The sequence below is a fragment of the Musca domestica genome, unplaced genomic scaffold (genome assembly GCF_030504385.1).
Source record: "Musca domestica strain aabys unplaced genomic scaffold, Musca_domestica.polishedcontigs.V.1.1 35, whole genome shotgun sequence".
Taxonomy (NCBI): Eukaryota; Metazoa; Arthropoda; class Insecta; order Diptera; family Muscidae; genus Musca; species Musca domestica.
Genome location: NW_026712315.1, coordinates 8012710 through 8038298, shown reverse-complemented (window position 1 = coordinate 8038298; position 25589 = coordinate 8012710). Strand labels below are relative to the sequence as shown.

The following is a 25589-nucleotide window of genomic DNA, read 5'->3' as shown; positions in this document are numbered from 1 at the left end:
AAAAATAATTTCCCAGAATAAGGGTACAAATACGGATCAACTCTAGTTTAGTAAAAACTCTTCTAGTTTTTCTAGGGGAACAGACCCGGAACACCAGACTTTTGACCCGAAAGTCCGGGTTCAAGACTTACCCGATATAGACAATATAGCTTATAAAAATACCTACCCAACAAGTGGTCACATGATGTGGAAATTTTTAAATGGTTCGGAAGTTATAGTCAATTTATTGATTTTTGTACTCGGATTTTTTATAAAAACCCCAAAAAGTCGAAAAAGTGACCATTATGGGGGTCAACCAAATAAAACCATAATTATTGCTGACACTCGTACCTTTCAAAAATGCTACAATGTGTGCAAAAACCCTTTTCGGTTCCAACGACACCTATAATGTCTAGTCGGGGTCTTAAACCCGGACTTTCGGGTCAAAAATCTGGGGTCCCGTTCCGTCCCCAAGCAAAAAAATAGTTTCCCGGGATCAGTAAAATTATCACCACTGGAAAAAAAATTTAAAAAAAAATTGAAAAGTTTTTCTAAACTTGAGTTAAGCCAAAATTTTCCACCTCTGTAAAGAATTTGAAAGAATCCTAGAGTTTTTACCCAACTAGAGTTGTTCCAAAATATCCCGTCTTCTAGTCCACATAGAAAACACGCGCCATAGAGACAAAATAACCTGCACCACAATGTGGTGTAGGATCAGATCATGGCCAGTACATGTAGAAAAATCAAGAAAATTCGCATATTTTAACGAAACCATAATTTAGACAGAACAATTACGATTTTTTATTTGTTTGAAGTGCTATATTCCATTTTGTCTCCATATGGCTGGCTGGCACTCAACTCTTTGAAAGGTTGTCACTCTCTGTTCCAGTGCATTTGTCTGTATGTGTGTGTATGTAAGTTACTGATAAAACCAATTCACGCGATTATTTCGTGTATGAAAATGTAGCAACAACGAAAGGCTGTTGCAGAGCCAACGACTGGGGCAAAAACAAGAACAACGTCAATGTAAGAAAACGCACCACAGTGGACACGAGGAACGAAGCAGCAAAAATCAACAACTTCGAGATACTTGGCGCACACACTCTTACTCTCTTGCCTACCTAACGACCGGCCAACCAACCAACAGAAGCAGCAACAAGTGAGCAAAAAAAACAGAACAGAAAAAGAGTGTGTTTGCCCTCAGTAAACACCAGCAAATAAATTAAGAGTGAGAGTGAGGGTACATGTGGGAACAACAACAACAACCACACTGGTGAACGAGTAATCAGTAACAACGGCCAGCAGCAGCACCCATTACCACGACACGGCCTGTATGCAGTCAAATCGTTTTGTTTCTTTTTCCTTTGCTGGTAGTGGTGGCCAGCGTATCTCATAGATGTGAATGTGCTGCTCGTTTCATATCAGCCAGCCAGCCAACCAACACAACGCGCCAGGGAAACCCATCCACTCTAAAGTGAGCGAGTGAGTGCGGCCAGCGTAAGCGGATCACAGATCACATTTATAAAAGCATTGCGTTGGCTGGCGATACAAATCAGTCGGTTTAAGAACGTTTCTGCAAGGAGAACCAACAACGGTCCGTTGTAACCCGTGTGAACGCATACCGAACGCACTTTGTTTTTGTGTTGTTAGTAGTAGTAGTAGTGTTTAATTCATTTTCCTGTTTTGTGAGCATATTGAACAAAGAAAAAAGTTTTTCTCCGAGTTTTTTTATATCTGAGGAGGAAAATACCACCACGAAGTACCGATTCTGTGATTTTTTTTTTCGATGTCATTTTGATGTGACTTCATCCAGATAAAAAAAATAAATTTTTGGCCGCTGGATATCATCAACTTAGCAGCTACCACGACGACAACATTGTGTGTGCTGTAATTCCAATCCAACTCTGCCCACCCTACCAACCCGCCCGCCTAACCATCAGTTTTATACAACACTTTTCTGTGATTTTCATGAGGAGCTGAACCACAAGAAAAAACGACGACGACGACGTGCGTGTGTTACGGAATTTCGTCGTTATAGAACAACCAAAATATTTCAACAAAATTTTATAAAAAAAAATCGGTTTTTTGCCGTTGTTGTTGTTGTCAAAGTGTTAAAAATAAATTTTTCGTATCAAAAAAATATTTTTTTTTTCTGAAATCCAAATGAAACAAGCATGAATTTGTGTTAACTGTTAAAACAACACAAACAACTACTTGAGTGAAGATAATTTTGGAAAACAAAAATATGAAAATTTAACAAAGACTCCAAGAAATAATATTTCGTTGGCCAATACAACGAAATACCACCTATCTACCGTCAGAGTTCAAACCTCAACTTTCATCAGCCAATTAAACACCCGCCCACCTCAAACTTCAAAAGAATTCCTGCAAAATGTCACAACCAAAGGCAAATTTGGTCAAAAATCGTCGCTTCGACGAAGGTAAGTTGGAGAATTTGAAATTTTGAAAAGAAAAACGTTATGCCAACTTATGGGGATTATGGTTCTGAATGTTTATTACTCCAAACACGTGTTTTCATTTCATGCTTTGCTTTGAACCAAAAATTATAATTTCAAATTCAAATCAATTTAAATGACGGCAGACAACCTCTTCTCTTTTTTTTTGTGTTCAGTCCTCTCTTTTTTGTTTTAGTGTTTTATTTGACAAAGAGAAGTCAATGAGCTTGAGGTCTAGTTATTTTTTTAATTTTTGAAACTATCTCCACTATCTCGCACCCGAATACATACATATGTACATAGATATCAACATGTGGTTCTGTGTCTACGTAATTTTTTGGGGGGAAGGGTCTCCTGTACCGCATGCCATTAATGGTGATAATGCATACCAAGAAGAGAAGCAATAACATTGAAACCCATACAAATCTCCCACAACATAAAATTGGTTGTTGTTGTTATTGATTGTAATCTCCTGACAAATTGATCTTTTTTCAGGAAGAAAGTCCATTTGAACATTTTTTTTCGAATTGTTAACTTCGTTTTAAGCCATTTAACATTGGGGAACAAAAGATTGTGTCAAGTCATCGCCGGATTTCTTGGCCTTAGTGTTTTTTACTGAGAGCCATTAGCCGTGAAGATAAGATAGTTAGTTTTTGTTTAATGAGGTCACTGACATAATGGAAAGAAATATTTTCAAATTTGGAATTTGTGGAAATTTTTCCTATTTCGAAATCATTACTGAAAGTCGCAAAGGATGGAAACAATCGGAAACTAACTAATGTTACCAAAAAAAAAAAAAACTCTAGGTCAATTTTCGATATATCACAATAAATAAGAAAAAATTGGCCGAACATATTATAATTTCCACCATGTAAAATTTTAAATTATTTTAAAATCAGTTGCTCAAAAATCCTTTTAATTTGGACTATGTCAAATGCCGAATTCTGTAAAAATTCTAATTCATTCACTGGAAAGTGTGTTTAGAGACCTTCAAAACAGGAACGTACACAGAAATGCATTTCGCCAAAAAATTCTTCTTTTTATATTAAAACTTATATTTTAATAAAAAATATACAAAACAAGTAAAAAAGCTGTAAGTTCGGCCGGACCGATCTTTGAATACCCTCCACTTGGAACGATTTTGGCAATTTTCAAAAAAATAAAATTCGTTAAAAATTCTGTTGAAATCTTAAAAATACCGAATGTGGACGTTATATTGGGGTCTATACGACGACGTGGACCTGCATATGCAACTTTTGTCGTAAACCATTACAATAATCAAATGCGAAACTTGAATGAAAAAATTCGGTGAATAATGTAGCTAAAATCGTTAAAATACCGAATATCGGGAGGTACCGTTATATTGGCGCTATACGAAGACGTGGACCTGCACAGACAATTTTCTGTCATAAGCTGTAGTACCCTTTACGAACTTCAAATACCAAATTTGGTGCAATTCCGGTGAATAATGTCGCTAAAATCATCCAAATATCGAATATCGGGAGGTACCGTTATATTGGGGCTATAGGAAGACGTGGACCTGCACAGACAATTTTCTGTCATAAGCTGTATTATCTCTACGAACTTCAAATACCAAATTTGTTTTCTACGAATTAATATCAAACACAAATGTAGATTCAATAACGCTGCAAATAGCAAATACTGATCTCATTCATAGAATGGCAATGTTGCAGCTAATTTGTTTGAAAAGTGCATCTGGATCGTTTGAAACATTTGAAATCGATATATTTGGGCTCCATCAATTGCATACATACAGGGTGAGATAAAAAAAAACTACAACAAAATCAAACGCCATAATTTTTACATTTTTTTAGATTCGAATTGGTCACCTTTGGCACGAATTATGGCCTTCAAACTGTAAATGAAACCGTCACACGCTGCTTAAATGTTGCTCTGCGGTATTTTGGCCCACATTTTTTGTAGTGCCAACCTTGCTTTCCAAACTACTCCAGACACAATCGTCTAACGGATTGGTATCCGCAGATTTTGATGACCATTGTGCGCTGAAAATGAAGCGAGGAACCTCATTTTGTAAGCATTCTTGGGTGGCGCGTGCTGAGTGCGATGGTGCTGAGTCCTGTTAGAATGTCCAAGGTCTGCGGCCAAAATTTTTGCGTGCCCAAGGCTTTAATAGACCCTCCAGAATATTTTCGCAATAATATTCGGCATTTATTCTGATGCCACGGTCGATTAATACGAGCTTTTATGGCGGCCCATACCATCAGCATGGCCGGCTGACCTCTTTGGCAAGTAAACACGATCATTTTGTTTGTTCACAAACTACTGGACAACGAATGTTTTCTCATCGGAGAAAACCAAATTCGACAGTTCACTACTTTCGGCCAAGCGAAGCAACTCTTTAGCTCTTTTGAGACTAGTTTCTTTCGGTTGCGGTGTAAGTTCATGCACTTTTTGGAATTTCAATGGCTTTACCCCGCACTTTTTGGAATTTCAATGGCTTTACCCCGAGCTCATTTTTTAATATTTGCCGAATGGAATATTGCGATGTGTTCAGCTCGCCAGCCATTTTGCGGTCACTGCGACGCGGGTTTCGATCAAGTCGCTCCTTTACTTTTCGAACCATTTCTGCTTATGTTGCTGTTTTCTTCCGTCCACTTCCTTGACGTCGAGCTAGGGGCTACCAGTATCACGGAAACGAGCTATGGTACGAGATACAAAAGATTTATTCACATTTAAATGCTGGAGAGCTTTAACGATAGCCACTTATGGTTTTCCAGCCAAACCTAAAGAAAACACACTATCACGCTTGATCACGCTATCACGAATAATTTTTTTTCTGGAAAATTCTCACCAAAATGCTTCTGTACGCCTGTAAAAAATATAATAAGCTGTCACTGGAATAATTTTAACAGCTGTCGGACGAGTGGCTTAGAAATGACAGCAGCCAGAAGTTGGTTCCATTTTTTTCATCCCATATTTTTTTAATCCCATACATAAATATACCTTATTCCAAAGTGTAAAATATAATTTGGTCCATTATGCGAAAACTATAACCTCTACGCTTTTGTGGAGTTGTACATACACAAGGAAGCTCATTAAATTACATTAAAGTGAATTTTTTTTTTTGTCGGGCCGTTGTGCCATTAATGATTCCTATGGACAGCAGTTTTTTTTTTCAAAACTCTTTTGTAATATATATAGGACCTTTAACTGGTCTTCCATAACTAAAAAGAAAACTAGAAGATCTTTAATAGTTTTATATATAATATCTTTCAGATATCACCCACAGATAAAAGACCAGTTACAGGCTGTTCTTTTCGAACAAAAAAAAATCTGACCAAAAACTCCAAATACAATGTAAGGGACTCGATGCAATGGCCTAAAGCTCGAAAAAAATCTTATTATTTAGAAAACAAAAAAAAACATTTTGTCCTTTTGCTCTGCTTTTTGTTTCTTTTCAATATGGTAGAAGACAATGACATGGCTACCCATCCGTCCAACCATTGTATAAATACTTATTCCACATATCTTGAATGCGTCATTTTATTTTTGTATTGCCTGTAATTTTCATTGCCATATAGTATTAATACAATCTTCCGGTAATAAATTGTCTCCAAATGGCTTTGTAGATACTTAATGAGAATTTACAGGCATTGATTATTTTTGGCTAAAATTAAAGAAAGAGAGACAGATACTCTGGCAAAATTTATTTCAATAATTATTTTTTATTGGACCAAAAAATCATTATCTAGAAAAATTATATGACAAAATGTTCCCAGTGGAATTTGTTCGGATTTTATTATATCCCATAAAACTCCACGTTTCCCTTCAATTTTTATTCCCTGAAATAATTTTAATTGACGTCTAATTTAGTTAGACTATTTGTTAAGTATGTCTGTGTGTCCGTTCATTTATTATTATTATTTTTTTATATGAGAATCCATTTGTGTTCGAAGAACATGTTGTCGTTGGGTCGGTTTTGTTTGATTTTTCTGTTGCTATCTAACAAAATATTTTATTCGCTCGGTACTTTGAGGAACTAAATTTCTGTTTATTTCCGGTTCTAAATTAACAAACAATTTACAAACAAAAAAAAATATTAAATACCCCAGAATAAAAAGGCAAATTGTGCGTGTAAATTTAGAAAACATTAAACAAAAGGGGTGGCAGGGTTGTGAATAGTTTCTATTTATATTTGGTGTAATGAATTATGAATATTTGGTAAAATTGTTTTGTAAAATCTAACACCCCATGTAACTCGAATTGAGAGTAATTGGTTAATCCTGTGGACTTCAAAGTAATCCATTGTATAATTGAAACACAATATTTTCTGTAGAAAACCTTGTGGACACACAATATTTTCCATCGAAAATCTTATGTAGACACAATATTTTCAAATAGAAAATCGAGTGGAACACAATATTTTCATATAGAAAATCTTGTGAAACACAATATTTTCATATAGAAAATCTTGTAACACAATATTTTCATATAGAAAATCTTGTGGAACACAATATTTTCATATAGAAAATCTTATGGAACACAATATTTTCATATAGAAAATCTTGTGGAACACAATATTTTCATATAAAAAATCTTGTGGAACACAATATTTTCATATAGAAAATCTTGTGGAACACAATATTTTCATATAGAAAATCTTGTGGAACACAATATTTTCATATAGAAAATCTTGTGGAACACAATATTTTCATATAGAATATCTTGTGGAACACAATATTTTCATATAGAAAATATTGTGGAACACAATATTTTCCATAGAAAATCTTGTTGAACACAATATGTTCATATAGAAAATCTTGTGGAACACATTATTTTCATATAGAAAATCTTGTGGAACACAATATTTTCATATAGAAAATCTTGAGGAACACAATATTTTCATATAGAAAATCTTATGGAACACAATATTTTCATATAGAAAATCTTGTGGAATACAATATATAGAAAAATATATAGAAAATCTTGTGGAACACAATATTTTCATATAGAAAATCTTGTGGAACACAATATTTTCATATAGAAAATCTTGTGGAACACAATATTTTCATATAGAAAATCTTGTGGAACACAATATTTTCATATAGAAAATCTTGTGGAACACAACATTTTCATATAGAAAATCTTGTGGAACACAATATAGAAATCGCATTCTAATGCCTTGTTTTTATACCCTTCACCTTGAAAAGGAGGGTAAATTAACATCCCTCAATATTCATCGTAGACCCCATAAACTATATCTATTCATGATGAGTATAGGGTGGTTGGTATTGAAAATGAGATATATCAATCCACGTTTTGGTATAGCCGGTAACTCCCGATATTCGGTATTTGCATGATTTTTGCCACATTTTTCCATGGATTTGTCTAAAAATTGTTATTTGTAGTTCTTAATGGGTTCTAGCTCTGGTGGCGTAACATCGTATGTATAGGTCCAGGTTTTCGTATAGTCCCTATATAACGGTACCTTCCAATATTCGGTATTTTTATGATTTTTGCCACATTTTTCTACGGGTTTGTCTAAAAATTGGTATTTATAGACCTTAATGAGTTCTAGCTCCGATGACGGAATATTGTATACATAGGTCCAGGTTTACATACAGCACCTATATAACGGCACCTCCTGATACTATGTATTTTGATAATTTTTGCCACATTTTTTTTACGGATTTTTCTAAAATTTGATATATGTAGGTCATTTTAGGTTATAGCTCCCGTTGCGGAGCATTGTGTGTATATGTCCACGTTTTCGTATTGCCCCCATATAGAGGTACCTCCCGATATTCGGTATTTTTTCCATGGATTTGTCTAAAAATTGGTATTTGTTGATCATAATGGGTTCGAGCACCGGTGACGGAATATTGTATGCATCGGTCCAGGTTTACGTATAGCCCCTATATAACGGTACCTCCCGATATTCGGTATTTTAATGATTTTTACCACATTTTTCTCCAGATTCGTCTAAAAATTGGTATTTGTAGTTCTTAATGCATTTTCTCTCCAGTGGCAGAATGTTGAATATCTAGGTCCATGTTTTCCTATAGTTTTCCTTTAGCTGCCATAACGGTATCCACTGATATTCTCTATTTTGATAATCCTTGTCGCATTTACCCACATACCAAATTTGGCATTTAAGACTGGCCCATCGTAGATAGATAACAATCCTTGTAGTATAAAGTTGTCTATATAGGAATCCTTTTTTGGTATGGCCCCCAAATATAACGGGCGCACTAACTTTGTTTTTTTTAAGTTGCAATATCCAAACGGTCTTATTGGTATTTGTAGTTTAAAGAGGAGCACACTTGAATTCAGATACCTTTACAAAAAAACTGTTGTCTTACCCAATGGTGGAGGGTATTAAAATTTCGGACCGGCCGAAGTTAATTATTTTTTTTACTTGTTGTAAAAAGCCACCATATTTTCCACAAAGGCCTATTGAAGTTTTAGAGACGTCTTCTATATTGTATAACATTTTTAAGAATAAAATGAAATACCTTTTCCCAATAGAAAAAGTTCGTCATTGTTCAAACAAAGTAAATGTGACGAGTTTGCATTTTGAAATTTAATTATTTAGCGCCTTTTTACAATACAGAAAAAAAAACAAATATATTTATTCACAAAAAAAATACAATAATATTCGTTCATTAATAATATATGTCCATTCATGTTAAGAAACTGGCTAAGTCCAGTTTGAGAAAAAATTTCAATTTTATTTCTTTCAATTATTTTTATTGTTTTTTTCCTTGGGGCTATAATACACACATAGTTGCTAATAAATTTTCAATTTTATATTGCTCTTGCTATTTTTATTAAAAAAAAACACACACACGCGAAATATATTTCAATTTATTGAAAATTTACCAAATTCATTGCGTGAATATCGGACTATCTGCTGTACGCTCATGTTGGCGCTCCCACCATAGTGACGCATGCACGTGCTTCTTGCTTTCTTTGTTTTGCTGCTCACGTTACTCTTGATTTCGAGCATTAGATGCCAACGTTCAGCGCAACAGGTTTGTTGCTCTCCCTCTTTGAAAAAAAAAAAAACAAAAAACTGCCACATTGGCTTGCTCTCATCATCATCAGCCTCCTCCTCCTCCTCACAAATTTTTACTGGCCCCATTAATATGCAAAACAAAAAAAAACAACAAAAAGTTTAAATAAAAACAAAAAATTATATGTTTATTTGTATATTCCACATCATCAAATTTTCGCAAAATATAAAAGAGAAAAATATTTAATTTTCAATTTCTTTTATGAAACAATAAAATTTAATATTGTTTTTTTTTTTTCAAAATGTCTTTCTTCTTATTATCGCATTTAAAAGAAATGCCTCTCATCGTTGGCGAAATAAAAATGTTTATGGTTTTACATTTTCGTTGGTGACTAAAAATGACTTAAAGCCCCCCAAACAAGGAAGGTCACTTTCAATACATTTTAAATACAAAATTGCAAAATGAAAAACACAAACAAACAATAAACAAAACCTAATATTGTTTCATTCAATATTATTTTCTCGGGCTGTGTGTTACACATTTCAATGTTGAATTCAATTCAATTCAATTGTATATAGAGATAGGTATCTCAGACGATTTGGTAGGCTCTCGAAATTTTTATATCAGTACTATTATAGAGGTGTGTGTGTGTATGTGTATGTGTATGTGCGTGCTCTCGTTTACCAGAGCGTATGAGTAATTAAGAATTGTTGTTCTATTTACCGCGCCACAGTTTTCTGCCCGCCGTCTTCTGCTTATCAATGAAAATAGCCCAGCGGAAAAAATAATAGACCCCAAGGTGTCTTTTGTTTTTCTCTGATAATAGCAAAAAGAAAACAAAATGCCGCTAATAATGAAAAAGCTGTCAATATGTCACGTACGACATGTTGACAATTCAATTCAATAGTTGAGAACGAAATTGAGAGGATTATAAGAGAACATAAATTGATTAGGAGATAACGAGCATAGAGTCAAAATTTGCAAGCCGAATAACCCATTACAAGGTAATGTGCACATACATACCTTTTGCATTAGCAGTGAATTGTACATATTGGATTATCCCTTACAAAATTAAAAGGCAAAAAAATATATGATGAGTAACATCCGCACAGAGCATGGGTGTCCGACCACAAAACCTATGAAGTCCTACGAAATATATTAAACTTCTTCTTTCTACAGAAGACCGGTAGAGTACCAGTATTCAACGCCTTCTATAAAGGAATTTTAAAATTAAAGTATAGTTGGCACCCGGTGGTCTTAAGCCACCGACTACAAAACCTATAAAGTCCTACGGAATATATTAAACTTCCGCTAACTCCAGAAGTCCTAAAAAATTGTTCCATAGAGGATCTTCTTTCTACTGAAGACCGGTAGAGTGCTAGTATTCAAAGCCTTCTGAAAACCAATTTTAAAATTGAAGTACAGATGGCGCCCGATGCCTTTAGGGCACCTCCTTAATAGAAGTATTTCTCTACTTAGACCTGTCCTCTCTCTGGAGGGCTGTGACCTGGTTCTTTCTTTAAAAATCATCCTTCAAAAAGCCTACCCATTAAGGTATTACTATGTATACTTGATACAAGTTAGTTAATATTGCTGTGTAGATGGCGCCCGTTGCTTCATGGAGTAGGATATAACCGAGCGTTCTTTTTATACCCTCCACCATACATAGTATGGAGGATATATTAAGTTCGCCATTCCGTATGTAACTCATCGAAATTATAATTTTAGACCCAACAAAGTGTATAAATTCTTGATCAGCGTAAAATTCTAAGACGATTTAGCCCTGTCCGTCCGTCTGTTGTAATCACGTTATAGTAAAACGAATAAAGATATGAATCTATAATTTTGCACTGGTCAAGTTCGAAGATTGGCTATATCGGTCCACGATATCGTATAACCCCCATATAACGGTACTCACCGAATTTGATATTTTGATGATTTTGGCCAACTTTTTCAATGGAATTGTCTGAAATTCTGCACAAGGAGTTATTTATGAATACTTTACCCCCTGAAGGAGAATTGTCTATATCGTATATCATCCATATAACGGCACCCCACGATATTCGGTATTTTGATGACTTTAGCCACATTTTTCAATGAAATCGTCTGAAATCCTGGAGTTCTTTATGAGTGTTTTACCCCTCTGAAAGAGAATTGCCGATATAGGTCCACGAAATCGTATATCCACGAAATCGTATATATAACGGTACTCCCCGATTTCGGTATTTTGATGATTTTGGACAAAATTTTCAATCGAATTGTCTGAAATTCTACACAAGGAGTTATTTATGAGTACTGTTCCCCCTGAAGGAGAATTGTCTATAAGGTCCACGATATCGTATATCCCCCATATAACGGCACCTCCCGATATTCGGTATTTTGATGACTTTTGCCACATTTTTCGATGAAATCGTCTGAAATCCTAGAGTTCTTTATGGATGTTTTACCCCTCTGAAAGAGAATTGCCGATATAGGTCCACGATATCGTATGTCCCCAATGTAACGATCCCGATATTCGGTATTTTGATGATTTTAGCCACATTTTTAAATGGAATGGTCTGAAATTCTGCGCAATGAGATCCTACTGAGTACTTTTTACTTTTATTATCAATATAGATCCACCATATCGTATATCCCCCATATAACGGTACATCCCGATATTCGGTATTTTGTTGATTTTAGCTACTTTTTTCAATGGTTTTGCTGAAAAATCCATACAAGAAATTCTTTCTAAGCACTTTTCGCCCTGGAAGAGAAATATCTATACAGGTCCACGATACCGTATAGCCTCCGATACAAAGATATTTGATTATTTAACAATTTTAGAGATATTATTCACCGGAGTTGTTTCAAATTTCGTATTTAAAATTCCTAATGGGTACTACAGCCTATGATAAAAAATTGCGCCTGCAGGTCCACGTCTTAGTATAGCCTCCATATAACGGTACCTTTCAATATTCGATATTTTGATGATTTTAGCGACATTATTCACCGGAGTAGTTTCAAATTTCGTATTTAGTGTTCGTAATGGGAACTGCAGTCTATGCCAGAAAATTGTTTATGTAGGTCCAGGTCTTCGCATTGGTCCCATATATCAGCACCTCCCTATATATTGTGTATTTTGACGATTTTAGATATACTATTCACCGAAATTGTTTGAAATTTCGTACTACAGCCTGTGACAGAAAATTTTATATGCAGGTCCAGGGGTTCGTATAGCCCCGATATAACGGTACCTCCCTATATTAAATATATTTGAACATTGCATTAGCTTATGACAAAAGTTGCCTATGCTGGTCTACGTCTTCATATAGGCCCCAATATAACGGCTATATTCGGTATTTTTAAGATTTCAGCAGAATTTTCAACGGATTTTATTTAATTTTTTTTTTTTTTTTTTTTTTTTTTGAAAAATCCCAAATTCATTCCAAATGACGGAGGGTATTTGGCCTGGCCGAACTTACAGTTTTTTTTTTTTTTTTTTTTTTGAAAATTTGCAATTTTTTTATATGGCAGGGGTATTCAACGGTCGGCCCCGCCGAACATTCTCCTTTTGCTTGTTCTCATTTTAATTCTGATCTGAAGGATTCAACATGATATAATTTATGAACTAGATTCACGATTTCATTTCAGTCAGGTGCGTACAATTTAAGATAGACTTTAGTGTTTATTTTGACAAAGCGGACTATCGTTCTCAACTTGACGCTCTTGATACTTATTTTCACAAATTTGCGCTATTCCACTGTACATACATTTATGGCACGTAAATTGAATTTATATTACCAACTGCAGTGAAGTGAATAATTTGGAAAGTTTTTACCAATAAAAATGTTCAAGGTCAAATTTATTGCTGTGGTTTTCAATATTGACCAAGGTATTTTTCGGTTTTTGTTTCCAAATGACTATCAGCAATTTCAGACATAATTAGTCAATGGTCATTACTCATTTTATTTTTCATTGGTTGATTGATTAGGTAAGATAAATAACATTTTTTAGATGCATTGGAAAAATCTTTAAATATCTAGAACTAAGGAAATTGGATATTTGATAATTTAATTTCAGATGACCATCTCCTTAGGTCATAAAAAGCCCATCTCGAAAGAGAATAATAATCAAATATCAATTTTCCTTATTTTTATATATTTAATTTTTTTTTTCATTGAGTAGTTTTTCCCTCCAGTGTGTTCAGAAAAAAATGCAATCGAATAAATTCATTTGACATTCAATAAGGAATGGAAAAATCTGCTGACTCCCATCTGCTCCCTCCCTCCCTCCTTCACTCTCATCAAATGTTTACTTAATTATTTCTTTTTGTTAAGTAAATAAATAATGCAGTTGGACATTTTTGCATATTGCCTTTAGCGAGAAAAGAGGTGGTGCGGCATAGAAAGGGAAGAAGTATAAATAATAGAATGCAAACAATTGTTAGGAAATAAATAGTTTAAATTGTTTTCATTTTATTTTTAATTTCAAAATACGTGAATGTTGCTATTTTTGAGAAAAATAAATATGAGATAGTCAGTAAATAACAGAAAGTTCTAATAGAAAACAAGTAAAAAAACTTTAAGTTCGGCCGGGCCGATCTTTGGAACAATTTTGGCAAATTAAAAAAAATATAATGAAATCCATTAAAATTCTATTAAAATCTTAAAAATTCCGAATGTAGGCGTTATATTAGGGTCTATACGACGACGAGGACCTGCATAGGCAAATTTTGTCATAAGCCATTACAATATTCAAATATGAAATTTGAATAAAAAAATTCGGTGAGTAATGTAGCTAAAATTATAAAAATTCCGAATATAGGGAGGTACCGTTATATTGGGGCTATACGAAGACGTGGACCTGCACTGACAATTTTTTGTCATAGGCTTTAGTAACCATTACGAACTTCAAATACCAATTTTGAAATAATTCCGGTGAAAAATGTCTCCAAAATCATCAAAATATGGAATATCAAAATACCGTTATATGGGGGCTATACGAAGACATGGACCTGCACAGACAATGTTCTGTCATAGGCTGTAATACCCATTACGAACTTCAAATACACAATTTGAAACATTTCCAGTGAATAATGTCGCCAAATCATCAAAATATCGAAAAAGGGAGGTACCATTATATGGGGGATATACCAAAACGTGGACCTGCACAGACAATTTTTTGCCATAGGCTTTAGTATCCATTACGAACTTCAAATACCAAATTCAACTCCGGCAAATAATTTCGCTAAAATCATCAAAATTCCGAATATAGGGAGGTACCGTTATATGGGAGCTATACGAAGACGTAGACCTGCACAGATAATTTTCTTTTATAGGCTGTAGTACCCATTACGAGCTTCAAATACCAAATTTGAAACATTTCCGGTGAATAATATCGCTTAAATCACCAAAATACCGAAATAAGGGAGGTACCGCTACATGGGGGCTATACGAAGACGTGGACCTGCACAGACAATTTTCTGTCATGGGCTGTAGTACCCCTTACGAGCTTCAAATACCAAATTTGAAACATTTCCGGTGAATAATGTCGCTTAAATCACCAAAATACCGAAATATGGGAGGTACCGCTATGTGGGGGCTATACGACCTGGACCTGCACAGACAATTTTCTGTCATGGGCTGTAGTACCCATTACGAGCTTCAAATACCATATTTGAAACATTTTTGGTGAATAATGTCGCTTAAATTACCAAAATACCGAAATAAGGGAGGTACCATTATATGGGGGCTATTTGAAGACGTTGACTTGCACAGACAATTTTCTGTCATATGCTGTAACATCTGTTACGAACTTCAAATACCAAATTTGAAACAATTCCGGTGAATAATGTCGCTTAATCACCAAAATGCCAAAAAAAGGGAAGTACCATTATATGGCAGCTATACTAAAACGTGGACGTACATTACCCATTTTCAACGCCAAAAGTCCTGCAGACATAATATATATGAGTAATATTTTATCAACCTACTTCATTTCTCTCGGAAGCTAGAGTGATTTCCACAGACGGACGGACTTCGCTAAATCGACATAGAAGTTTATGCTGATCAAGAATATATAGACTTTGTGGGGTCTAAAATGTATATTTCGAGGTGTTACAAACGTATTTATTGGTATTTTTAATGAAAATTTATTTCAATTAAAGTACTGCATATAAATGGCAATAACAAATGCATTTCAAAATTAGGTCATAGCCAGTCACAAGTTCCCTTCTAGGGCACTCCAAATTTTTTTGCCAACTCATTACAATTTTTTTTTAATTGAGATAAAATCTCCCCTAGCCTTTAGAAAGTCGCAACACCATAAATTGTTCAATCACAATAAATATTTGGTTTGGCTTTTTATGTCCGATCACATTGGTTTTTTCTCTCAAGTGTTCGGCTTCTTAAGTATTTAATTGGCAAATATTTCCCCAATCTTTCCATAATTTCTTCATTTACACTTTGATACAATTCTTTTATTAGCGTTGGGGCCTAGTAAATTTCGGTTAATTATAAAACCATTTAATGACTCTAATAAGGTTGTCGATAAGGTTATCTTAAGTGTTTTCTAATTGTTGTTAAGAACAACATGAAAAAGGGGGCACAAACAAACACCTTCGATGTGCGAACCAGTTAACGCAAAAAAAAACGATATTGCCAACTATTTATTTAATGTTTTATGCGACACAATGTTGGGACATCTAAATCGATATACAACAGGTGTCTAATAAACTGGCAATGTTTTAATTGGATATTACAGATATTAGAATGTGCTGAGAGAAATGTTAGCAAAGCAGGAGGTGGATATTTTAGAGATAAGGAGAGTTTTTATGGGGGGTTGTAGGGTGAGGTACCAAGTCATATGGTCAACTATCCATATCGAATATACCAATAGTTACCTTAATATCAAATTTCATGATTTCCGTTCTATAATTTTCCCCATTATCAAATTTAGTACCATTTGGTACAATTATAGTACGCATATCCATACTAGCTCTATATATTTACCACAGACATCAAATGTGACATCCATACCAAATTTTAGAACTACAACTCTATTTCACCCATACTACAATTTTGTACTATTTTGTACATTTCGTACAAATACAGTACACTTTTCTACATCCATATCTCAATCCCAATTACTAACATAGGCCACAATATCAAATTTGAGGATTCTAGCCCAATCCGTTAACCCAATACTAAATATAGTACCATTCAGTCCTTTTCGTACAAATATGGGACGCATTTGCAAACCACCTCCAAATCTCAAATACAGATAAAATAAGTAATCTAAATATCACATTTTGGGATTCCAGCTTTTTCCCTTCACCCAATACCCAATTTAGTACCACTAAGTACTTTACGAACAATCACACGGTGAGATAAAATGACTGTCACAAAGTCAAACGCCGTAATTTTTGCATTTTCTTCAATTTTTTTGAATAAAATGAAAAAATTTCGGAAATTGCCTCAAATTTTAGAAAAAAAAAATAGATTTGTTCGAATTTTTCTCCTTTGGCATGAATTATGGCCTTCAAACGGCCAATGAAACCGTCACACGCTGGCCGAATGTTGCTCTGCGGTATTTGGGCCCATTCCCGGCGAAGCGCTGGCTGGAGGTGATCGATACTTTGGTATTTTTAGTGCCAACCTTGCTTTCCAAAATACTCCAGACACAGAAGTCCAACGGATTGGTACTCGGAGATTTTGGTGGCTATTGTGCGTTGGAAATGAAGCGAAGAACCAAATTTTGAAACCATTCTTGGGTGGCACGTGCTGAGTGCGATGGTGCTAAGTCCTGTTGGAATGTCCAAGGTCTGCGGCCAAAATGTTTCAATGTCCAAGACTTTAATACACCCTTCAGAATATTTTCGCGCTTGATACAAGCGGAGAGCGACCATCGACTGTTATGGCGGTCCACACCATCACCATGGCCGGCGCTTGAGTTCTGGTGGCCAACCAACAACATTTTCAGCTGACCTCTTTGGCAAGTAAACATGATCATTTTGTTTGTTTACAAACTGCTGGACAAAGAATGTTTTCTCATCGGAGAAAACCAAATTCGGCACTTCACCACATTCGGCCAAGCGAAGCAACTCTTTAGCTCTTTTGAGTCTATTTTCTTTCAGTTGCTGTGTAAGTTTTTGCAATTTTTGAAGTTTCAATGGCTTTACCCCGAGCTCATTTTTCTATATTTGCCGAATGGAATATTGTGATATGTTCAGCTTACGAGACATTTTTCGGCCACTGCGACGCGGGTTTCGATCAAGTCGCTTCTTTACTTCTACTTATTTCTACTGCTGATTTCTGAAGAAAACAGCAATTCTTCCGTCCACTTCCTTGACGTCGGGCTACACTACCAATATCACATTTAAATACTGGAGTGCTCTAACGATAGCCACTTGTGGTTCTCCAGCTAAATATAAAGAAATCACACTATCGCGCTTGAATTCCATCACGAATAACTTTTTTTCTGGAAAATTGTCACCAAAATGCTTTCGTACGCTTGTAAACAATAAACAGCTGTCGGACGAGTGGTACCAAATTTAGTACCATTAAGTACTTTTCGTACAATTATACTACAAAATCACCACGATATGTCGAGGCTACATATGAACAGCGATCCTAGTACCCAATACGAAATTGTACCAAATGTAGTGCTATTAAGTACTTTTCATACACTGATAGTGCAAATTTCCGAAAGCATTTCTTTATCACAAGGCTAACACCAACAGGGACCCCAATATAAAATACCAACTTCATAGGTTCACTCTGAACTCATGCCAAATGTCAAGTTTTTAGCTATCTCCCGATTTCACGATTACGGGCCTTTTATTCCTTAAAAACAATCTCCTTATACTATCACAATTTTGCTTTACAATCCCTGAAAAATACTGAAAAAAATATCCACATAGCAGCTACTTGGGAATTCAATGAACTTAGAACCCACAAGTCCACAATTATAGCTCTGATAGTCATTCATTATGATCCGATCATTGTCGTCAAAATTCAAAAGTTCAGTCAGCGTAATCATAAATCAAAAAATCATAAATTTCTTCGGTTATTTTTAAACCCACAGAAGATATCAAAATATTTCACCCCTCTGCTAATTGGTTCGCGCATGTCGTTTTGGATCTTTTATTGATTTTTTGTTGTCGTCTGGAATTTGGTGACGTGAATTGGCGCTCAAAAAGACAAAAGGCAAAAATGCAAATTTCAAAAACGAAAAGAAACCTAATTGATGGCAATTGCTATGAAGCGAAACGACACCAACTCAAGTAACTTTCCGATCAAGACACCGAAATAAAGACAATTAAACATAAATTTTGACAAACCCTATTGAATAAATTTCTTAGATTTGCTTTGTCTCGCACCAGCTGATTGGTGGTAATGTTGAGACGAAGGTTTATTTCAGTTGTTGTTTGATTTTTTTTTTTTAATTTTTGTGGGCATTTGTGATTCTCTCCATCCGGTTAATGAACTTTAATGAAATAAGCAACAAATTGGGGGTTTTCTGGCTGGGTGCTGTTTTATTGTCGATTATTATTCTTCGAAGTTGAAAGAGAAATGGTCGCAATGGATTTTGCATGAAAAGTAGCACGTGTTTTTTTTTGCGCTTGTCTCAATTTGTTTTTGGTTAACAAAGAAATTGAACAAAGGCCATAAAAGATTTATGCGATTCATAAAATTTTATCCTTTGGGTCTAGATAAAATTTTCGGTTAATTTTTCTTCGTTTTGGAAATTTTATTTTTAAACAAAGAATTTTTATTGGTTTAATACAAGGTGTTTAAATACTGGGTTTAGGAAAACAATGGGGTTTAAAAATATATATAAAGGTTGTTGTTGCAAAATGGTATTTGGGTTCAAAAAGGATCAATAATTTTTAACAGGAATTGTTTTTGGTCAAGAAATTTTAAAATATCGAATTAATTCGTTCTAATAATAAGACCACTCTTTCCGGACAACATATTTTGCACTTTATTTTTTTTAATTTCCTTGAAATCTTCTTTAAATTGCCTCACTTTCAATACACCTTCCTTTAGAGGCACATGCAATTATCAAGGCATTTGTTAGCCATTATCCAGGACCACCCTAAGTGTATTTTTAGAGCACCATTAATTCTTGGAGTAACACTTGTTTCACTCTGTATTACGTGTCTAATACACATTTTCCAGTTTACAGCTTAAACGCAATTGCCAATAAAACCAATTACGCAGTAGCTCCCAGTAAAATTGGCCCGGCGATAATCATCGATCATGGTTGAATCATAATTTTACACAATTGCAAAAAAGTATGGTGCAAATTTTATTTTTCTTCTATAATGGAATTCGTGGACCTGATTTTAATATAATAATTTTTATTACTTGCTATTAGAGAATCTTTAAAAACCCCCGCCAAAAAAAATTTAAAATAAATCCCGAAAATAAAATATCCAAAAAAAAACAAATTTAAAAGTTCCACATTGATGGACCTGATTAGCCCTTTAAAGATAGATACAACAGTTGTAATTGGGAATAAGAGGAAACTAATACAGGGTGAGATAAAAATAAGTTAAAAAGCAGCAAGTTCGACCGGGCCAAACTTTGAAACCCTCCACCATTTGGAACGAATTTGGAAATTTTCAAAAAATATAATCCGTTAAAAATTCTGTTAAAATCTTAAAAATACCGAATATAGCCGTTATATTGAGGCCTGTACAACGTGGACCTACATAGGCATTGTTTGTTATTAGCCATTACCATATTCAAATTCGAAACTTGAAATAAACGGTGAATAATGTAGCTTAAATCATCAAAATACCGTGTATAGGAAGGTACCGTTATATGGGCGCTATACGAAGACGTGGACCTGACAATTTTCTGTCAGAGGCTGTAGTATCCATTATGAACTTTAAATACAAATTTTAAAACAATTCCGATAAATAATGTCGCTTAAATCACCAAAATAACGAATATCGGGAGGTACCATTAGGCAGGTAGCATTCATTACGAACTTCAAGTACGACATCTCAAATTATTACGAACTCTAAATACGTAATGTGAAACTACTTCGGTGAATATGACGCTAAAATCATCAAAATACCGAATATTGGGAGGTACTGTTTCCGGGGGGCTATACAAAGACGTGGACCTGCACAGACAATTTTCTGTCATAAGCTGTAGTATCAATTACGAACTTCAAATGCCAAATTTGAAACAATTCCGATGAATAATGTCGCTAAAATCATCAAAATACCGAATATCGGGAGGTACCGTTATATTGGAGCTATACGAAAACCTGGGCCTGCATAGACAATTTTCTGTCATAAGCTGTAGTATCAATTACGAACCTCAAATGCCAAATTTGAAACAATTCCGATGAATAATGTCGCTTAAATCACCAAAATACCGAATATCGGGAGGTTCCGTTATATCGGAGTTTTACGAAGACCTGGGCCTGCATAGACAATTTTCTGTCATAAGCTGTAGTATCAATTACGAACTTCAAATGCAAAATTTGAAACAATTCCGATAAATAATGTTGCTTAAATCACCAAAATACCGAATATTGGGAGGTACCGTTTCCGGGGGGCTATACGAAGACGTGGACCTGCACAGACAATTTTTTGTCATAAGCTGTAGTATCAATTACGAACTTTAAATGCCAAATTTGAAACCATTCCGATGAATAATGTCGCTAAAATCATCAAAATACCGAATATCGGGAGGTACCGTTATATCGGAGCTATACAAAGACCTGGGTCTGCATAGACAATTTTCTGTCATAAGCTGTAGTATCAATTACGAACTTCAAATGCCAAATTTGAAACATTTCCGATGAATAATGTCGCTTAAATCACCAAAATACCGAATATCGGGAGGTACCATTATATGGCGGCTATTCCAAAACGAGGACCGATATATCAGATTTTCAATACCAACCATCCTTGACATAATACAAATATTAATGCAAATGTCATATTTTTAAGCTCTATGTCAAATAATGTGGGCTGTATCGTGATTTCAACAGACAGACGGACATCATTAAATCGGCTTAGAATTTTATGTTGACTATGAATATACTTTATGGGGTCTACGAAGAATATTTAGGAATGTTACAAATGGAATGACAAAGTTAATATACCCTTCCTTTCAAGGTAGAGGGTATAAAACCCAATACTTCAAAAATCTTCTTGGAAATTTGCGATTGGAGCAAAAATATTTCCATGAAATCTACGATTACAGCTCTGGTCCTTTAAAACATATTCTTAAAATATTTGCTTTTATAGTCAGTAGCTTCTCAAAATTATTCTTTAACTCACACATTAATTTGTTTCCAATAGCCTCTTTAACATTTTTTGAAAACTCACTCGCATAGATAACTAAAAAGGCCTGAAAATATGCTAAAACAAGCAAAAAATTTGACCACGATGGTTCCAAAGATTATGGCTTGAATAATCCCTTAAGGAATTTATTTGAAGTCTCTCAAAACTTTATTTCTAATAAAAAAATTATCGTAAGTCTTTGCAAGGGAACCAAGATTTTAACTCTGAAATAGAGAAAATATTCTTAATAAAAGTCCTAATACTAGATCGGATAACCTTCCTCATAATTAAGAAATTCATTCGTTTTCTTAGGGTTAGATTGAGGTACTGCCATCATAATTTCTAACAACAGTGTACATTTTCGTAACGATCATGACGTTCGTTCGCTGATCGGGGCATTTGGTTTTGGTGTAGACGACATGCCTGCCATACTTACCTGTAACGAGTGCAACACTTGAGCACATTGTTGGTTGGTTGGTAATTGGCGCCTAAAGCGCTTAAGAGTAAAAATAACACAACAGTAAGCGTTTTAAAAATAGACAGGCACAAGCCAGCCACAGTCAAGCAATAAGCCAAGTGGACTGGCAGTCAGCCAGCCATCCAGCCAGTATGTGCGTCAGACGCATGGACAGAACGACAGAAACAGGGCCATTATTATTATTATTCTCATATATGGAAGTCAGTGTTGGTATAAAATACCATACCTGTTAGGTAGGCCTGTGCGCATGCGAGGCAGCACTGGTAACAAGTTCAGTTTGTGGTATGGGTGCAAAAAATGAAAAACACACACACACGCATACATACACATAATAACGAGGCAAAACCCCACAAACAATTGAAAGCCATTCTCGTGTTATTGCTGTTGTCGCTTTTGTACATTTAAAGTAATCACGTGCAAAACCAGAAAATAATGCTTGACAAAAAATGGCAGGTATTCCGAAGAATCACTTGCACATGACTCGGCCGATCCCGAACGTCCACGCGTTTTAAGTATCTTGGGCAATTGTTAATAAGAAATGCATACCCAACAGCGATGTCCACTCAAAAGAGAGTTAGAGTTTACTTACAACAGTGTTTTGGTATTCAACAGGTACTCAGCTCACACATTGGTATTTCAGATTTGAAAAGAGAAAATTGAAAGAGATAGTGTAAGCGTAGTGAGTTTTTTGTGTAATCTTTACTCCATTACAAGGTAATGAGGGTCTCTTATCTTCACGCAGCGAGGCATTCCATTACTAACTAATGGATATGTCTGACTTTTTTTAATTACATTTTATTAAAGTAGAATTTTGGTAAATGTGAGATTAGTTGAAATATTTTTAATCTTTGACTAAAAAACATGTTTCTTCCAAAAGTCCGTCAAAAAATAATATGAACCAATTTCCCTCTTTAGACTCTTTAAAAATCTTGGATTTTAGTTTCAAAAGTTCTCCAAAAAAATTCTAAAATTTTTGTTCCAAAGGTCTTTAAAAAAATTGCAAATATTTATGATAAAAGCTATGACAACCCTTCATTAAATATAGGCAAAAGGTATTTATTGAAAATGTTTTATGCATATTTTATGATGATGAAATGATAACTCTTACGATAACTCAACAAGTAAAATAACTGTAAGTTCGTCCGGGCTGAACTTTGAATACCCTCCACCATTTGGAAAAAATTTGACAATTTTCAAAAAAAAAAAAAACACTGATGTTTTCAATTGATCTTAAGCCAAAATAAAGTTACTAAGAAAAAAAATTAAAAATCCGTTAAAAATTCTGTTCAAATCCACGATGACGTGGACCTGCATAGGCAACATTTGTCATAAGCCGTCACAATATGCAAATGCGAAACTTGAAAAAACTAGGTTAATAATGTCGCTAAAATCATCAAAATACCGAATATCGGGAGGTCCCGTCATATAAGGATTGATTTTCTTTCTATAAATCCTTGACGATATGATAATTCCATCAATGCTTTAGTAGCGAAAATCATTGAACAACTAATTATCTCAACGAGAGGGAGAGAAAGAGAGAGAGAGCGAAAAGAGGTGGCAAATCTATTTTCCATGAGCAAAACAAAAATATTCTTCGCATTGATTACCTTGCATGAGTGCGTAAGTGTTTTGTCAATATTAATTAATGGACAACCAAGAGAACACAGCCACACAGTCATGTGAGAGTGAATGTGACAAAAGTTTTGACTCAAACCAAATCTACTAACAATGTGCATTATGTTATTGTTGGTGGGAGCAACAAAAGTACGTATTTTTTCATTAACAAAAACAAAATAACTCGCGCGATAAACTCGTGAGTTGTTGTTGATTTCTCTGCTCATTTCTTTCGTCAACTCGTGGAAGGGAGATGTATAAATAAATATGGTTAAACAAACAATAGCAACAACAATAAATAGAATATATTGTTGTTTTTATAGGTTATCTTTTCACATAAAAAGGCAAATATTTGATTCGGTGTATTAACGTGCACCTCTTCGCTGCTGTTATGCAATCCAAGCAATCGTAAAGAGATTAATAGCGGTGGTAAGCAAGAAGAAAAATACAGTTACAAATTGTTATATTGAACCACATATTTGAGTTCCGAGTTTTTGGGTGTCATCTTTAACGCCAAGGTCCAGCAAAAAAGAGTGCATTGTAAGAAAAATTTTGACAATTGTGTGTTAAAACTTTGTATTCAGTAAAGTTACTGGGAAATGTCTTCCAGAAAAATTTAACATATGCTGTGTCGTTTATCATTTTATGATAATTTTCTTCTTATACAAATCAACAAAAAAATCGCAATTTCCTGGCAAAATTAGTTATATTCTTCTAGGCCCGCTCTGTAATAAAGATTTCTTACACCTAACCATTAACAGGAGGGACAGAAGTCAGACACATTCAGAAAAAAGTGTAATCAGCTGTTAACTTTGTAATAGCTAGAGTTTTCTAAATGTTGTCATCTTACTTTCTACACCCTCTCCCTTGGATATCCCTTTCTTATATATATTAAATTTGTCATTCCGTTTGTAACTCCTCTAAGTATTCGTCATAGACCCCAAAAAAGTGTATGTATATATTCATGATCAGCATAAAATTCTAAGTCGTTTTAACGATATCACGATACAGCTCACATTATTTGACGTAGAGCTTTAAAATTTGGCACCGGTATTTTGTTTATCAGTCCACGTTTAGGGATATCCCCCATATAGAGGTACCTCCTGATATTCGATAAATATTTGATAGTTTTAGCCACATAATTTTACCACTTTGTCTAAAAGTTGGTATTTGTAGTTCGTAATGGGTTCTAGCTCTATTGGTGGAACATTGTACGTATGGGTCCAAGTTTTCGTATAGCCCCCATACAACGGTACCTCCCGATATTTGGTATTTTGATGGTTAAGCCACATTTTCCCACGGGTTTGTCTAAAAATTGCTATGTATTCCAGCTCCGGAGCTTTTCGTATAGCCCCCGATATTCAGTATTTTGATGATTTTTGCCACATTTTTCAACGAATTTCCCTAAAAAAAGGTATTTATAGTTCGTAATGGGTTCTAGCTCCGATGAAGGAACATTGTTCATATGAGTGTTCATAAGGGTACCTCCCGATATTCTGTATTTCGACGATTTAAGCCACATTGTCTAACAGATTTGTATGAAATTTGGTATTTATTCTTCCATATGGGTCCTAGACATTATAGTCACATTTACCCACGAAATTATGAACAATTTGGCCCGCATAAAACGGCTCCAACCATTCTCCTACCGATCTTACTACAGTCTGTAGTTTAAAGTGGAACACGTTTTAATTCAAAAACTTTTTCATAAACATACATGGTGGTGGTTCGGCCGGTCGAATTTAATGATTTTTTTTTTTCGACAAAAGAGA

At 34.7% G+C, this 25589-nt stretch overlaps 1 protein-coding gene across 1 annotated transcript in view; it reads left to right on the top strand.

Annotated features, from left to right (window-relative positions):
* Positions 1–1451: 1451 nt before the first annotated feature.
* Positions 1452–25589, top strand: part of LOC101894244 (putative inorganic phosphate cotransporter) — a 30511-nt gene continuing 6373 nt past the window's right edge. Inside the window, exon 1 of the mRNA XM_005176511.4 lies at positions 1452–2420. Coding sequence (XP_005176568.1) covers positions 2372–2420 — 49 coding nt within the window. The 5' untranslated portion in view covers positions 1452–2371. The remainder of the gene's footprint in view (positions 2421–25589) is intronic.